Below are 17,500 nucleotides of genomic sequence, written 5' to 3'. Positions count from 1 at the left end.
TAGTCTCCCCTGCCTTCTGCTGGTTCCAGCTCTGAGGAATAGAGTCTTCCCTGCCTTCTTGTGGTTTCAGATGCAGAAGAAAATAGTCTCCCCTGCCTTCCTATTGTATCCTGCGGATGAAAATAGTCTCCCTTGCCTTCATATGGTTTCCTACGGATGAAAATAGTCTCCCCTGCCTTCCTGTGGTTTCAACTGCACAGGAAAATAGTCTCCCCTGCCTTCCTATGGTTTCCATTGAATAAAAATAGTCTCCGTTGCCTTGCTGTGGTTTCCTATGAATGCAAATAGTCTCCGTTGCCTTTCTATAGTTCCCTACGGATGAAAATAGTCTCCCCTGCCTTACTATGGTTTCCTTCGAATGAAAATTATCTTCCCTGCCGTCCTATGGTTTCAGCTGCACAGGAAAATAGTCTCCCCTGCCTTCCTGTGGTTTCAGCTGCACAGGAAAATAGTCTCCCTTGCCTTTCTGTGGTTTCAGCTGCACAGGAAAATAGTCTCCCCTGCCTTTCTGTGGTTTCAGCTGCACAAGAAAATAGTCTCCCTTGCCTTCCTGTGGTTTCAGCTGCAGAGGAAAATAATCTCCCTTGCCTTCCTGTGGTTTCAGCTGCAGAGGAAAATAGTCTCCCTTGCCTTCCTGTGGTTTCAGCTGCAGAGGAAAATAGTCTCCCCTGCCTTCCTGTGGTTTCAGCTGCACAGGAAAATAGTCTCCCCTGCCTTCCTGTGGTTTCAGCTGCAGAGGAAAATAGTCTCCCTTGCCTTCCTGTGGTTTCAGCTGCAGAGGAAAATAGTCTCCCTTGCCTTCCTGTGGTTTCAGCTGCAGAGGAAAATAGTCTCCCTTGCCTTCCTGTGGTTTCAGCTGCAGAGGAAAATAGTCTCCCTTGCCTTCCTGTGGTTTCAGCTGCAGAGAAGAATCTCCCCTGCCTTCCTATGGTTACTTACAGAGGAAAATTATCTCCCCTGCCTTCCTATGGTTTCAGCTGCTGATGAAAATCATCTCCCCTGCCTTCCTATGGTTTCGATTAATGAGGAAAATAGTCTCCCCTGCCTTCCTATGGTTTCAGTTAATGAGGAAAATTGTCTCCCCTGCCTTTTCTATGTTTACAACTGATGAGGAAAACAGTCTCCCCTGCCTGATTATGGTTCCAACTGCAGAGGAAACTAGAGCCAGCCCTCCATACGACCAGCAGTTCTCCTGTCCGGGTCCCACCCGGCGACACAGGTCGTCAGCCCGTCAGCAAAGTCAACCTGGTCACCTTAGCAATGCATACAGCAACACCTGTATTCTCTTTTCCCTTTCTCGCTGACTCACTCACACTAATCCAATCATCCCGTCCTGGTGTGTCTGTGTGTGTTTTTGCGTGAGTGCGTGCGTCATTTGTCTGTGTGTGTGTGTGTGTGTGTGTGTGTGTGTGTGTGTGTGTGCAGGGGGCCGCAAGTTGTTCCGGGAGTTTCTGCGGTCCGAATACAGCGAGGAGAACATGCTGTTCTGGCTAGCCTGTGAGGAGCTCAAGTCTGAGAACAACCCCGAGCTGGTGGAGGAGAAGGCGCGCTTGATATACGAAGATTATATTTCTATATTATCGCCCAAAGAGGTAAGGATGGTGATATACAAAGATTATATTCTATATTATCGTCCAGAGAGGTAAGGTTTGTGGTATACGAAGATTATATTTCTATATTATCGCCCAAGGTTGGTGATATACGAAGATTATATTTCTATATTATCGCCCAAAGAGGTAAGGATGGTGATATACTAAGATTATATTTCTATATTATTGTCCAAAGAGGAATGTTTGGCTTTATACAGCAATGTGTTATATGTATTTATGTATGTATGATATGCATATATACTTATTAATCAATGCTCAGTCAGGTAGGTTGGCTTGAAACAGGAAGACTACAATTGTTTATACAATTTATTATTGCCAAAGAGAGAGGCTGGCTTGATTCAAGAAGAATATAATCATTTCTATCTTCTTGTCTAAAGGGCACTTAATTTGGCTCCCGTACTGGGCGAAGACTTTTGTCTTCGTGTTATACAAGCCTGAGGTTGGTTTGAGATAGGAAGTGCATGTATGTTTCCTTTTTTTTCATCGCTCAAAGAGGAAGATCGGTTCGACATAGGAAGACTAAGGTAAAGAGGAACGTTTGCTTGATATAGGAAGACTGTATACCAAAAGTGGCTTGAAAGTTAATTATTTGTATACTCTGCCCACACAGACTGGTTGGCTCGACACAGGCAGACGGTATATTTCTTCTTTTTTCCCCCTTTATTTCTCTGTTATCGTCCAAAGTCCAAGCAGGTATGTTGGCTTGATACAGAAAAAACTGAATTGCGTTTGTGAATTATTATTTTAGCCAAAGGTATTGTGGCTTGACATAGAACTATTTCTAGAATTTCTTCTTGCCGACATACATGGAATGCAAATTGAGAGAAGCAGATGGGTGATGAGTCGCCGTTCAGACCAGACTGTGTTGTGAAGTACAGATCAGTGTCACAGTTGTGTGACCCATAGTTAACACGCATTTCACGTGCCCATCCCTGTCGTTAATTAAACTCTGGTCCATTTAGCCCTTCATCCAGTTTGTCTGCCTTAACCTTGTTCTTGTTGTCTGGCATCGGCGTTATTCCTCGCTCACCTTCAGCCCAATCCCTCCCCCACACATCCCCCCCCCTCCCCCACCTCCAACCCCCCTCCCCCCCCCTCCCCCCTCTTTTCAGTTTGTCGCTCCCTCGGCCCCCACCACAAAGACATGCGCGTCCATGATTAATGTTGATAAATCCCATTACCTGTTCACAACACCGATGTCTCTCTCTCTCTCTCTCTCTCTCTCTCTCTCTCTCTCTCCTCCCTCTCTCTCTCCTTCCTCTTTCCTCTGTCTGTTTCCCCTCTCTCTCTCCCCTCTCTCTCCCTCTCTCTCTCCCCTCTCTCTCTCTCTCTCTCTCTCTCTCTCTCTCTCTCCTCCCTCTCTCTCTCCTTCCTCTTTCCTCTGTCTGTTTCCCCTCTCTCTCTCCCCTCTCTCTCCCTCTCTCTCTCCCCTCTCTCTCCCTCTCTCTGCACCCCCTCTCTCTCTCCTTCCTCTTTCCTCTGTTTCCCCTCTCTCTCTCTCTCTCTCTCTCTCTCTCTCTCTCCTCCCTCTCTCTCTCCTTCCTCTTTCCTCTGTCTGTTTCCCCTCTCTCTCTCCCCTCTCTCTCCCTCTCTCTCTCCCCTCTCTCTCCCTCTCTCTGCACCCCCTCTCTCTCTCCTTCCTCTTTCCTCTGTCTGTTTCCCCTCTCTCTCTCCCCTCTCTCTCTCCCCTCTCTCTCCCTCTCTCTGCACCCCCTCTCTCTCTCCCCTCTCTCTCCCTCTCTCTGCACCCCCTCTCTCTCTCCTTCCTCTTTCATCTGTCTGTTTCCCCCCTCTCTCTCTCCCCTCTCTCTCCCTCTCTCTGCACCCCCCTCTCTCTCTCCTTCCTCTTTCCTCTGTTTCCTTTCTCTCTCTCCCTTCTCTCTCCCTCTCTCTCCCCCCTCTCTCTCTCTCACTCTCTCTCCTTCCTCTTTCATCTGTCTGTTTCCTCTCTCTCTATGTCTCTCTCTCGGTCTCTGTCTCTGTCTCTCTCTCTCTCTCTCTCGCTGTCTGTGTCACTCTGTCTCCACTCCCTTGTTCTCTTTCTCTCTGTTCTGCAGGTAGTCGTTTTGTTTGGGTTTTTGACTCACTTGTGTAAACAAAGTGAGTCTGTTTTAACCCGGTGTTCAGTTGTCTCTGTGTGTGTGTGTGTGTGTGTGTGTGTGTGTGTGTGTGTGTGTGTAAACTTTAACATTGACATTTTCTCTGCAAATACTTTGTCAGTTGACACCAAATTAGGCATAAAAATAGGAAAAATTCAGTTCTTTTTAGTCATCTTGTTTAAAACAGTATTGCACCTCTGGGATGGGCACAAAAAAAGAGAGAAAAAAAAGAAGCCTAATTATATGCAAACTGCACTTACTGTTACATTTATATTTTTGGTATTCTCTAAACTTGGCACTTTGATCTGATATTCGACCCAACAACAAGAGCAGTCATAATTATCATTTTTTGTTCAAACAGGAACTTCTTTTGCTAAGCATGGAAGTTTTATTTATTTTGCAAACGTTTTGGTGCAGATAGTAAAAAAGGGAAATTACTCTAATTAATGCTATGGGACTTAATTTGCTTTAAACTGATCTTTCTCATCTTAAACATTACATTTTGAAACAAGAGAGGCAAGGCCTTCAAGACTCACTTGTGATGCACTTTAAAAAAAAATCGAAGCTTTTTATGTATTGAGTATTATTTCAAAATGTAATGTTTAAGATGAGAAAGATCAGTTTAAAGCAAACTAAGTCCCCTAGCATTAATTACAGAGTAATTTCACATATTTTACTGTCTGCACCAAAACGTTTGTAATAAACAAAACTTCCATGCTTAGCAAAAGAAGTTCCTGTTGAACAAAAAATGACAATAACGACAGATCTTTTGTTGGGTCGAATATCAGATCAAAGTGCCAAGTTTAGAGAATACAAAAAATATAAATATAACCGTAAATGCATTATACTCAATACATAAAAAGCTTGGATTTTTTAAAAAATTTTTAAGTGTATCACAAGTGAGTCTTGAAGGCCTTGCCTCTCTTGTTTTTTCTCTCTCTTTTTTTCCTTCATATAACCGTGCCTGTTTGTAATGGATGCAGATTTACAAGACAGATGGGAAGAACAGGCCATGCCTAAAATGTTGTTGTTATTGTTGTTGTCTCTCCTTCTCAAGCGAAGATGAGCACGAGTTTCACACTTTGTGGGTCCGTAAAGGGCTGATCTGGGCTGTGCAGTGCCTGTGGCGCTGAGGACACGGTTGTAGCTGGTGATGTCCGGGTGTAGGTGCTTCTAGTGCCTTCTCCTTGCGTTGTTGGCGTTTCAGAACGGCGTCGCCGATCCTGTGCTCCGAATAGGCGGCGACACCAGAGCGGATCCGGCTGTGCCACGCTGAGCGATTGGAGGCTAGAGCTTCCCATGTGTTGGGTCAGTGCTGCAGAGCTGAAGGGTGTCTTGAAGCAGTCTTTGGAGGCTAGAGCTTCCCATGTGTTGGGTCAGTGCTGCAGAGCTGAAGGGTGTCTTGAAGCAGTCTTTGGAGGCTAGAGCTTCCCATGTGTTGGGTCAGTGCTGCAGAGCTGAAGGTGTGTCTAGAAGCAGTCTTTGGAGGCTACAGCTTCCCATGTTCCCATGTGTTGGGTCAGTGCTGCAGAGCTGAAGGGATGTCTTGAAGCAGTCTTTGTAGCGTCTTCTTTTGGTCTCCGTGTGAGCGCTTTCCTCCAAAAAGCTCTTCGTAGATCAGTCTCTCGGAGAGGCGCTCGTCGGACGTAGGGACACTATGTCCGGTCCATGGGAAGTGAGACCTCATCATTAGTGGCGTGTATGCTTTCCATCCCAGATTTCTGAAGGATCTCTGTGTTAGGGATGCGATCCTGTCAGCTGACATGAAGACTTTTCCCCAGGCAAGGCAGATGGAAAGAACTGGGTTGTTTTGCGTGCCGAGAGTATGCCGTCCGGGTCTCTGAGGCCTACAGCAGTCAGGTCAGAACGTGCTGACAGTATGCCGTCCATGTCTCTGAGGCCTACAGCAGTCAGGTCAGAACGTGCTGACAGTATGCCGTCCATGTCTCTGAGGCCTACAGCAGTCAGGTCAGAACGTGCTGACAGTATGCCGTCCATGTCTCTGAGGCCTACAGCAGTCAGGTCAGAACGTGCTGACAGTATGCCGTCCATGTCTCTGAGGCCTGCAGCAGTCAGGTCAGAACGTGCCGAGAGTATGCCTCTGAGGTCTACAGCAGTCAGGTCAGAACGTGCTGACAGTATGCCGTCCAGGTCTACAGCAGTCAGGTCAGAACGTGCTGACAGTATGCCGTCCAGGTCTACAGCAGTCAGGTCAGAACGTGCTGACAGTATGCCGTCCAGGTCTACAGCAGTCAGGTCAGAACGTGCTGACAGTATGCCGTCCAGGTCTACAGCAGTCAGGTCAGAACGTGCCGACAGTATGCCGTCCATGTCTCTGAGGCCTGCAGCAGTCAGGTCAGAACGTGCCGACAGTATGCCGTCCATGTCTCTGAGGCCTACAGCAGTCAGGTCAGAACGTGCCGAGAGTATGCCGTCCATGTCTCTGAGGCCTGCAGCAGTCAGGTCAGAACGTGCCGACAGTATGCCGCCCAGGCCTCTGAGGCCTACAGCAGTCAGGTCAGAACGTGCTGACAGTATGCCGTCCAGGCCTCTGAGGCCTACAGCAGTCAGGTCAGAACGTGCTGACAGTATGCCGCCCAGGCCTCTGAGGCCTGCAGCAGTCAGGTCAGAACGTGCCGACAGTATGCCGTCCAGGTGTCTGAGGCCCACAGCAGTCAGGTCAGAACGTGCCGACAGTATGCCGTCCAGGTGTCTGAGGCCCACAGCAGTCAGGTCAGAACGTGCCGACAGTATGCCGTCCATGTCTCTGAGGCCTGCAGCAGTCAGGTCAGAACGTGCTGACAGTATGCCGTCCAGGTGTCTGAGGCCCACAGCAGTCAGGTCAGAACGTGCCGACAGTATGCCTCTGATGCCTGCAGCAGTCAGGTCAGAACGACTGCTAGGTGGACCTTGGTTTTCAAGTCCTGGACGTGCCCCCCACATCTGCCTGGAGTCTGCCGAGGGCTGAGCTAGCGCTGGTGATGCGGAGGGCAACTTCCTCGTCTGTCGTGGCCGACTTGGACAGTGCAGTGCCAAGGTGGACACACTTTTCAGCAGTACCTAGTTTCTGGCCTTGTGTTGTGATGGTGGGCACAGTGTAAGGGGCGACCCGGGGCTGGCTGGCGCATCAGCTTTCTTGGTGCTGATCACCGCTGAGACCAAAGTTCTCGCAGGCCGAGGCCAAGAGGCCCAGAGGCCCAGGCGTCTTTGCGTTTCACGCTGGCTGGTATCATAGAGGGCACAGTCTTCAGCTGAGGGAAGATGACGGATGACGTTCTCCGTGCCTTTGGTCTTGAGACTGAAAGTCTGTGGAGGTTAGAGAGCCTGCGACTGCGCGGAAGCTCACGTAAAGACCACGCTGAACCTTGAATACAGACGTTTTGAGCTCTGAGTTCCCTTCCTTCCTCCCTCGCCCCCCCCCCCCCTCTCTCTGTCTCTCTCTGTGTCTCTCCTACCCTTCCTCCTTCCCACCCCTCCTCGTCTCTCTCTCTCTTTCACTTTCTGAATATCTCCATGTTTCTCTCTTTGACTCTGTCAGTAGTTGTAAGTTTGGTGTCGTAATACTGTACCACGCTGAACTGATGCAAACTAGGACTGTCGGTTTGTTCCCCTTGGCCGGTTTGTATTTATTACTCTCTCTCTCTGTCTCTGTCTCTCTCTCTGTCTCCCTCTCTCTCTGTCTCCCTTCCTTGCCCTCTCTCTCACACCCTCTCTCTTTCTCCCATGCTTTTTCCGTCAAGATTTTTTTTTTTCCATTTCTTTTTCTTTTCTTTTTCATTTGCTCTTTTCCCTACACTAGCACACACTGAGACAGACAGACAGACAGACAGACAGAGAGGGACAGAGGGACGAAGAGGCCAGGTTGCCAGGCAACGATTAGATAGACTTAGTGCGGCCTCTAGCGCGCGCGTGGCGCGTGCCTCCGTTGCCATGGAGACATGGGGAGACGAGAGCGACACTTAGGTGTTTTTTGTAACGTGGTTGTGTTGGCGACCTGTCTCTCTCTCTCGTTTTTTTTTTCTTCTTTCTTCTCCCTCCCCCCTCTCCCCCTCCCTCCCTCCCTGCCTCCTTCCTCTCACCTTTGCCCTTTCCGATTTCTCATTTGCCATGTCCATATGGAAAACTAGATTATGGAAAACTGAATAAAAAGATTAAATGAGGTTTATTATTTTCAGTATTTGCTTTCTGTATTTGTACTGTAAAATGGACTTGTATGCATATGATTTTCGAGACTGAATGTTTTGGGGTTTTTTTTTGTTTAAAAAAAAATTATTCCTCCGTGATAAATACTGAGGTAAAGATTCTTACGTTAATTTAAGTTCATACTTCTTGTTCTGCCGCAAAATTTAGGGGACACATACACGAACACACACACACACACACACACACACACACACACAGACCCACATACACACACACAGACCCCCCCCCACACCCACACACACATACACAGACACACACACAGAGACCCCCGCCCCCCCGCCCGGCCCCCCGCCCCCCTACACACACACACACACACACACACACACACACACACACACACACACACACACACACCAACCCCCGCCCCCGCCCACACACACAAACACATACATGCACACACACATACACACACACACACACACACATGAACATGAACACATACACACGCGCGCGCGCGCACACACACACACACACACACACACACACACACACACACACACACCAACCCCCGCCCCCGCCCACACACACACACACATACATACACACATACACACACACACACACACACATGGACATGAACACATACACGCGCGCGCGCGCGCACACACACACACACACACACACACACACACACACACACACACACCACGACGACGACGACGACTATGACGTAGTAGTAGTAGTAGTAGTAGTATCAAGTTGACTACAGTGATTACAGACAGACTTGACAAACTGAGGATTTTCAGCCTGTGCTGTGGTAGACAGATTGCAAGGAAGTTTTCACGTTCAGACGGGAGTCATGACTGCGCGTTTGTCGCATAACAGCTGTCGTTTGGGCGTTCGTGTGTGTGTGTGTGTGTGTGTGTGTGTGTGTTTAGCTCTCACTCTCTCTCTCTCTCTCTCTCTCTGTCTCTCTGTGTACAAGGACAGATTGGAAGAATGGGCCATACGTAAAATCTTAGTACTTGTATAAAAAAACAAAACAAAAAAAACATATTGAGTTCTGTGTCTGTGTCTGTTAATGTGACAACGCCGTTAGTTCCAAAGATACTTGGACTCAAGTACTCTGTGGTATAATTGTGTCGTGTGTGTGTGTTTGGTTCGAAGAGTTATTGTGTCAATGCCGTCAGTTTAGGAGTATCTGACTGGCCTTAATTAAGTACATTGCGTATCATCTTGTCATGTGTGTGTGTATGTGTGTGCGCGCGCGCGTGCGTGTTTGTGTTTGTGAGTGCGTGCATGTGTGTGTGTGTGTGTGTGTGTGTAAGAAGCAAATGTAGTATAGCTTATAAGGATCACACGCACGCTCTGACTCATTATGTCATGTGTGTGTGTGAGCGTGCATGCGTGCATGTGCGTGTGTGTATCTGTGTGCATGCGTGCGCGTGCTTGTGTGTGTGTGTGTGTGTACACGCGTGCGTGTGTGTGTATGCGTGCGTGCATGTGCGTGTGTGTGTTGTGTGCGTGTGTGTGTTGCAGGTTAGTCTAGACTCCCGCGTGCGCGAGGTGATCAACCGGAACATGGTGCAGCCCACTCCGCACACCTTCGACGAGGCCCAGCTGCAGATCTTCACGCTGATGCATCGAGACTCCTACCCCCGCTTCCTCAACTCGCAGATCTACAAGAGACTCTTGCAGCAGCAGCAGTCCACGTGAGCCTCGTGGCGCCCCACCCCCCTCCCCTCCCCACCCACCACCCCCACCCATACACACCACGCCCACGCCCACGCCCACTCGCGTCTGGGAACGGAGGAAGCTTAGTTACGGCGATGGGTCGGGTTGGCCGCGCTCGTATGGGCTTGCTGGCCCCTCCCCCCCCCCCCCCGCCCCCATCCCGTCCCCTTCCCTATGATCGGTGTAGGGCTTGAGAAAGGAGCATTGCATTGTGGGACAGGTGAGGTGGTGGTGACGTGCGCATGCGCGGCAGGAACTGTCGTCATCATGGTCCTTCCTTTTCTCCCTCCCCGGTCCGCCTGTGGAGGGAGTAGTGATGATGGTGAGGAAGGCGGCGGCGATGGTAGCGGCGGCGATGGTAGCGGCGGCGGTGGCGGTGGTGGTGGGGGTGACACGGGAGGAAGCGTGGGAAGAAGTGGTGCGCCTGGACTTTTCCTCTTCTTCTTCTTCGTCGGGTTGTCTCCTCCTTACCTGTCAATGCTACTACAGTTGCGACTGTTTTTTACACCTGGTTTTGAGTGACCACATCACCTTGGGTTGGTTTTTTTTTGTTTTTTTTTTCACATTCACACACACACACACAAACACGCACACACTGCAGTTGTGAAACTCTTCTTGAACGTTTGAACTGTTCTGAAGAAGAAGGAGGGGGAGGAGGAGGAGAAGAAGAACACAGCTTTAAAACATTCTGGATGCTTCTCCGTACCAGACCAAACAGAACTTTGTTTTTTAAAAACTGTTGTTGTTGGGTTTTTTTACACTCTTGTCATCATCATCATGGCGACGATGTGGATTCCTGGGATTGTTGTGTATTTTGGGGGATAAATGTGTATCCCACCACCACCACTGATTCCCCCACCTCCTTGCTCCACCCCGCCCAGTCTGCCACACCCACCCGCACGCCCTCCGTGAAGACGATGGTGGGTGGAGAGAGCAGCGACTGTGTGGATGTTGGTGTTCTTCTCTCTCGGCCTCCTTCCTCCTGGCGGACTCTTCATTATTTATTATCATTATTAGTCATGTTGGTTGATTGGTTTTTTTGTTTGTTTGTTGTTTTGTTTTTCTCTTCTGAACACTGTGTTTCAGATGGTGGCTGTACATACGAATTTTTCAATGGTCTCATTCCTCGCTGTTTTACACACATACCTACACACACACACACACATACACACATACACACACATACCTACATACACACACACACACACATACACACACACACACACACACACACACACACACACACACATACACACACACACACAAACCTCTTTTATGTGGACTTGGAGGATCGCTTGCTGGCTGGGGATTGTATGTGTGTGTCTGTGTGTGTGTGTTATTCTGTGCGTGCACGTGTTGGGGGGGAGTCTGTCGTTGAAATTAGTTCCATCCCCCCCCACCCCCCCCCCACAGACTGTGGTATTTTGTGATGATGATGATGATGATTATTAATTTTTTTTTTTACGTTGTTATCAGTCCAGCGAGCGAAGAGAGTGGATGTGGTTGGAGTGGGGGAGGGGAGGGAGATGGAGAGGGGAGGGTGTGGGGGTACACGAAAGGAGGTGGTCAGCTTTTGCAAGGACTTTTCAGTTTTCGTTGAACCACAAACTGTGTAGTATACTACTCTCAGACAAACCGTTTCTTTTTTTTTTACTCTCTTTCTTTTTTTTTTCTTTTTCCATTAATTTAGTCATTCAGATTAGACGATAAACCCAGGTCCCGTGTGTAGCATGCACTTAGCGCACGTCAAAGAACCCACGGCAACATAAGTGCCATGGACAACACACACAGCTTCACTGACCTGACTTCCGGGTGTGGGTGATGGTCCACGCTGCCGCCCTCAGGCCACCGGTCACAGGACGTCCTGCCCACAAAATTCCGGAGATGCGAACCTGGGATCCGGCAGTCCTGTTTGTCCTCTGTCAGGCCCTGATTGGTGTTGTGGGCCCAGTCTTTGACGTGTCGGCCGGCAGAGGGAGGGTCTGTGTGCTGCAGGCACTTCGTCTCTTGTCTAGAGACTGTGGGCACGCACATGTGATTTGACTGGGATTAGAGTTTGCTACGAAAAGACCTTTGTGTAAAACAGACAGACCATCGTTGCAGATGGCCAATCCGAGATAAAGTGGCTCTGCATCGCACTGTCACATTCCTTTCCGAGACGCAGCTGCCTCAAGTCATGTCACACGCGGAAGCCTTCTTCAACAACGAGGAGGTCGTTTTGCGTTCAGCTTAGAGGAACAGAGTTTGATGTCTTCACAAAGAACAAATTGTTACTGACCCAGTTTAACTATTGATCTCTTGAGGGTTCACATTCATAACACCCAGCTTAACTTAGATTTCCAAGACCTGGCATTTTGACTGCTGATAATCTACAGAGTACCCACTCATAAGAACGAGCTTATAGGCTCACATCACCTCAGAAATTTGCACAATACCGAGTGTGTATCTACTAATCTTGACAGTTTTAATTTGCAACACCCCACTTTTAGCGTCCAGTCGTTTGCAGACTTCACATTCACAACATCTCTGTTTAAATATACTGACTGTTCACTGTTTAGATCGATGATACTGCAATTTTAACAACATCGACTCACTTCCGATTAAGAATTCAGTGCTAAATCAGCCATGCTAGGAATTCATATAACAACAGCCCAGCGATTAAGGAAACTGACAATCGGACAGTTTTGCGCGACATGCGATCGATATGACAACAGTATTGATGTTTTGTGGGGGTTGAAAATGAACTGCGGCAGGAAGGAACAAGGCAGGGACAGGATTCAGCAGCGATCGTCCTGACGCTTGGGGGGGGGGGGGGGGGGGGGGGGGGGAAGAAAACCACTTGTTGACAAAAGCGAGGACAAAGTGGAACTGCTGGCCGTCAATGTTTATCCTGGCATGACGAGGGTTGCCCTGTCGGCCTGAATATTGCAGCCTTTGGAAGGACGCCTATCGATCCCCCCCCCTCTCTCTCTCTCCCCCCCCCCCCCCCCCCCCCCCCCACCCCTCTCTCTTTCTCTGACTCGGCAAACAAAAAGCCCCGTCATGCTACAGTGTTTCTGTGATATGTTTGATGCGTGTTAACAAAAGTGACCCCGTGTCGTTATTTGCTGCCCACAATCGGTTTTTGTCGTCAAGGTAACTGAACGGTGGGCATTTTAGAACATGTCTGTCTGCTTAGGAGATACGCCTATTACAGCATGGGTTTGTGGTAACAGTAGGTCTTTTTGTTACTGTTGTTGTTTTATGATAACGCCAGCATCTTTGCCCTTCAATTTTCCTTGATGACAGGTAGGAAGAAGAAGGAAAAAAAAAGAAAAAAAGATTTGTTCCTAAAACGGAACGATGGAAATATGGACAAGCGATTGTTTAGATGCCACTGGTGTGGACGATGTGTGAGGAGGCGTGAGAAAGGACTCAGAGAATCTGCTTCTTCTTCATCGTTCGTGGGCTGCACTTCCCACCTTCACCCCTAGGTACACCAGTGGGCTTTTTGCGTGTGTGACAATTTTTACCCTGCCATGTAGGCAACCATACTCCGTTTTCGGGGGTGACTTGAAGATAATTATGCTTAATTACACATACCAAACCTTCACCCAGTGGTGAGGACTCCGGTAGAGGTTTGGGATTCCTGTACTGTAAAAACTGCTAGTCCGCCCAGGCTGAGAAATCGAAAGTAGATGTGAATTTTTAGCCCTTTTACTGAAACGTGGAAAGTAAAGAGACAGACCCCCCCCAAAAAAAAAAACAAAAAAAACCAACAAAAAACCCCAAAACAACAACAGATAAAAAGAATCAGAAAATACTACAACAGAACACTGATTTTGAAGTCAGTGAAAGCTGATCATCTCCTGTAGTATGTTGGTTGTATACCCCCCAGTCATTTTGTGTGTGGTGATTTGGGAAACCCTGCCCTTACTCGTTTGTCACTCTCTGTGTGCGTGCGTGTGGGTGTGTGGGTGTAGGTGGGTGTGTATGTGTGTGGATGGGTATATGTGCGCGCGCACGCGCGCCTCAGCGAGCAGGCATCCCGAAACGGGTATATTAAACTTTGTCATCGATTTGTCATCGATCAACTTTTGTGTTTTTTTGGTGTTGACTGTACTCTGACCAGCTTTCCACGATGTCGGGGGATGGGCATTTCCATACGTGTGTCACCTGGGGCTCCGGTCAATGGATATGTATAACCTGATGATGATGATGATGATTATGATGCTGTACTAGTGAGATTGTTGATTGACAAAACTCCGCTTATTGTAGTTGTTGTTCACTGATCCTACATGTTCAACCTTGTGGAGTTAATTCATGTCTCTCTGTCTCTGTCTGTCTGCCTGCCTGTCTGTCTGTCTGTCTGTCTCTCTCTCTCGTGTGTGTGTGTGTGTGTGTGTGTGTGTGTGTGTGTGTGTGTGTGTGTGTGTGACTTAGAGGAACACAACCCGTATTGTTTACGTGTGAATACAACATACCTGTTGGAAACATTTTATGTCTACGCGCAAAACACGTAACAGTTCATGGTCTAAAAATCCTGTGTTAAAACACACACACACACACACACACACACACACACACACACACACAATTCTCTTCCCCCTTCACCCCACACCCTCTGTATATTGTATCTCCTTCCCCTGTCTCGCACACCCAGCTCACTTCTTCATCCAATACCATCGTGTATGTGTGTGTGTGTTTGCGTGTGTGTGTGTGTATGTGTGTGTGTGTGTGTGTGTAACCCCAAAACATTTGTGTGTATGTGTGTGTGTGCGTGTAACTTCAAGACATTGTGTCTGTGTAGCTCCAAAACATTGTGTGTGTGTGTGTGTGTAACCTCAAGACATTGTGTGTGTGTGTGTGTGTAGCTCCAAAACATTTGTCTGTGTGTGTGTGTGTGTGTGTGTGTGTAGCTCCAAGACATTTTTTGTGTGTGTGTGTTTATGTGTGTGTGTGTGTGGCTCCAAGACATTGTGTGTGTGTGTGTGTGTGTGTGTGCGCCCTGTGGTAGTCATGATGTCATTGTCAACACGTCTTTCGTGCTGTCTCACCCGTGGTTTGTTGTGGTGTTCTTTACTTCACCCCGACCACATCCAGTTCGGAAAGCCACGTCACAGACCTCTGTCTCTCTCTCTCCACACACACACACACACACACACACACACACACACAGAGTGATACACACTTCTTGATTTATTTTTCGGGGTCGTTGCATATATTTTCTTCTCTTTATATATGAACATTTTTTTCTGAATGCCTTTTTTGTTCTGATGAAGGACATGAAATAACGACAATTTTAAAAAAAATATATAAAAATCCAGGGAGAAAAAAAATCGATAGTTTTTTTTCCCCCTTTCTACTAACAGTTTACTTTACAGTGTGTCGAAGGAGATCGATACTTGATCAATGCTCGCTCTGTCAACGTGAGAACTGAGCAGAGAGAGAGAGGGAGGGAGAGAGACAGAGAGTATGGCAGTTTTTCTCTGTCATAAGAGTATTTTTGGTCCGTGTCATTCCTTTGCTTAATGATTTTTTTTTTTTTCAGTTGAAATTGTTGTGTAAGTAATGCATGCATTTCTTCAGCTTTGTTCCTTTTTTGTGTGTTTATTTTCGTTTTTTTTCCCCCCTATTTACTTGCATAGTGTCAATGCTGACTAAGATTATTTCCAACTGTATTCAGGTGCATATCACAAAAGATCATAAATGGTCCGCTTAAAACACACACACACACACACACACACACACACACACACACACACACACCAGAAAATAGTCTGGGATTGTTTTTTATGCAGCGTGTATGCTTGCATTTACCAGCTCTTTTTCCCAGTCAGACAGGTTTATTTAGAACAACTTCTGTATGGGAAAAAAATCCACCTACTAATCGTTTTACAGTTTCGGGGTTTTTTGTTTGTTTGTTTGTTTTTAAGTAGTGTTTCATTCATGAATTTATCCATTCAATTAATTATTAATGTGTTACCAGCCGATGTGGCAAAGTGGTTAGCGTCGCGTACTGACGGCTGGGAGGACGCGGGTTCGAATCCCAGAGTTGAGTGTGCTACGGGCTTAAATGGGGAGACTGGGACCACACAGTCGAGTGTCATCCACTTCAAGGATGCGTCTTTGGGTGTGTTGCTTTAATTACCTGACCAACACTGCAAGTGTCTGTATCTCTCAAGCCTGGTTAACGCCGGGATATCATTATGACAGGAAGCGTAGAGTACAGCTTTGTCACGCAGTCCCAAACCAAAAATGGACCTCCATAGCAACATCGTCATCGTCATCCTCCTCTTCCTTCATCATCATCAATTTAAACAAAACAGTCCCAGAGTCAGTGGCCTTTCATGCCCTGTTCTCATGGTGACCTCAGTTTCGGTACCCCTCCACTTCCGTGCTTGGGGTGAGCCCTGTCAATGTCTTCAGTGTCGGCAGATTCATGGGGGGCTGTTGTTTGAGGGACGTGGTGGCGGTCTCCACTCTGGGAGGGACGCTCACTCAGTCTGGCTCCGCGACTAAGCCATTATTGTCGTTAGTAGGGGGCTTAGTAGGTGGTGTCCTAAGTACGTTAAATCAGAACAGGCACCATTGAATACCACCGAAGTGACTCAGCAGCAGTGCAGGGTCTCCTCTGGTGTGTGGCCTCCTGGCGACCTAACATCGATGGTTCCCTGCGGACTGCCGACGCTGGAACTGTGACGGACGAACCCGGGTGTGGCCGTGTATGGGGGGAATCTAAATGAGCGGCGTGGGAGTAATGCCACTGAAACGGTGCAGATGATGGGGCAGCAAAAAAAAAAAAAAAAAAAAAGTGTTTACCAATGCACTGGTTGACTGATTCACTGATTTGATCTTCTAAACTTTATTTGTTGATTTTGTTTGTGTGTGTATCGAACAGTCAATAGAACTGACAGCTACATCTGGGGATTTTGAGGGTGTGTGTGGGGGGGGGGGGGGGGGGGAGTCACTCATACCTCAGAGATTGAATATTATTATCGATCGCTGTTACAATCAGTCAGAATATGAAGTGTCTCAAAATGATGAGATTTTTTTGATTTTTTTATTTTTTTATTATTTTTTTTTGTTTTTTTTTTTGTGTGTGTGCATGTATTCTCTTCATTGGAGGGTGTTGCTTTTTTTCTTTTTCTTTTTCTTTTTACACTCACTCTTTCCGGATTTGTATTTGTATGTTTATTTATTTATTCATTTATTTTGTATATTTTTTCATTTATTTTGTTTGTTTATTTGGTTGCTTTATTGTTATTCGTTGCTGATTTGGTAGTTAATGAAATGCAACTATGTGGACAAATATCCTCATATTTTATGCTTTCTTTTACTGTCCACTTGTGATTTATTATTATTATTATTATTATTAATGATTTGGTTAGTTATTGTTATTATTTTCCGGGTAAGAAGCGAACAAGTTTTAGAAAAGAAAAGCGGTTTCTTGATAGTGTTTGGATTCTGTCGTTGTTACCGCATAGTAATCCACAGTCACTTGCTGAATTGCCACAGAAAAGCTTACTCCCATACTCTTACAGTATTGTTGAGAACTGGTTCTTTTTTTCTTTTCTTTTCTTTTTTTTGTTCTGTTTTTGTTTTGTATGGTTTTCGGTATAGTTTACCTGAATGCATTACACAGTGACTTTGGTGACATGGGAATAGTGCAATACCAAGTGTGTTCCTTTTTTGGTGACGAGAGAGGGACTTTTATACCATGTCATTTTTTTTTTTTTAACATCCAGCACTTGCTACTGTAATCACTGCGGTTTTTGTTGCTGTTGTTGTTGTTGTTGTTGTTGTTCTCAGATTAACAACAAGGAGACCTAGTACAATATTTCTGCTGAGAATTGTTTCAGATTGGGGTCCTGATTAGCTGGTGACCAGAAACTGTCTGAGAACAAAACATACCATTGATGAACAGAAGGCGGA

General features: G+C 47.1%; 1 protein-coding gene across 2 annotated transcripts in view; it reads left to right on the top strand.

Annotated features, from left to right (window-relative positions):
• The window catches only part of LOC143280680 (regulator of G-protein signaling 20-like), a 196,918-nt gene extending 187,343 nt beyond the window's left edge, over positions 1 to 9,575 (top strand). For both annotated transcript variants that reach the window (XM_076585416.1, XM_076585417.1), the window contains 2 exons: positions 1,426 to 1,592; positions 9,392 to 9,575. In XM_076585416.1, coding sequence (XP_076441531.1) covers positions 1,426 to 1,592; positions 9,392 to 9,568 — 344 coding nt within the window. In that variant the 3' untranslated portion in view covers positions 9,569 to 9,575. The remainder of the gene's footprint in view (positions 1 to 1,425; positions 1,593 to 9,391) is intronic.
• The last annotated feature ends 7,925 nt before the right edge of the window (positions 9,576 to 17,500 follow it).

This window comes from Babylonia areolata, chromosome 3 (assembly GCF_041734735.1).
Source record: "Babylonia areolata isolate BAREFJ2019XMU chromosome 3, ASM4173473v1, whole genome shotgun sequence".
Lineage (NCBI taxonomy): Eukaryota > Metazoa > Mollusca > Gastropoda > Neogastropoda > Buccinidae > Babylonia > Babylonia areolata.
The sequence above is the reverse complement of the archived record's forward strand: the minus strand, read 5'-3'. Positions and strand labels throughout refer to the sequence as shown.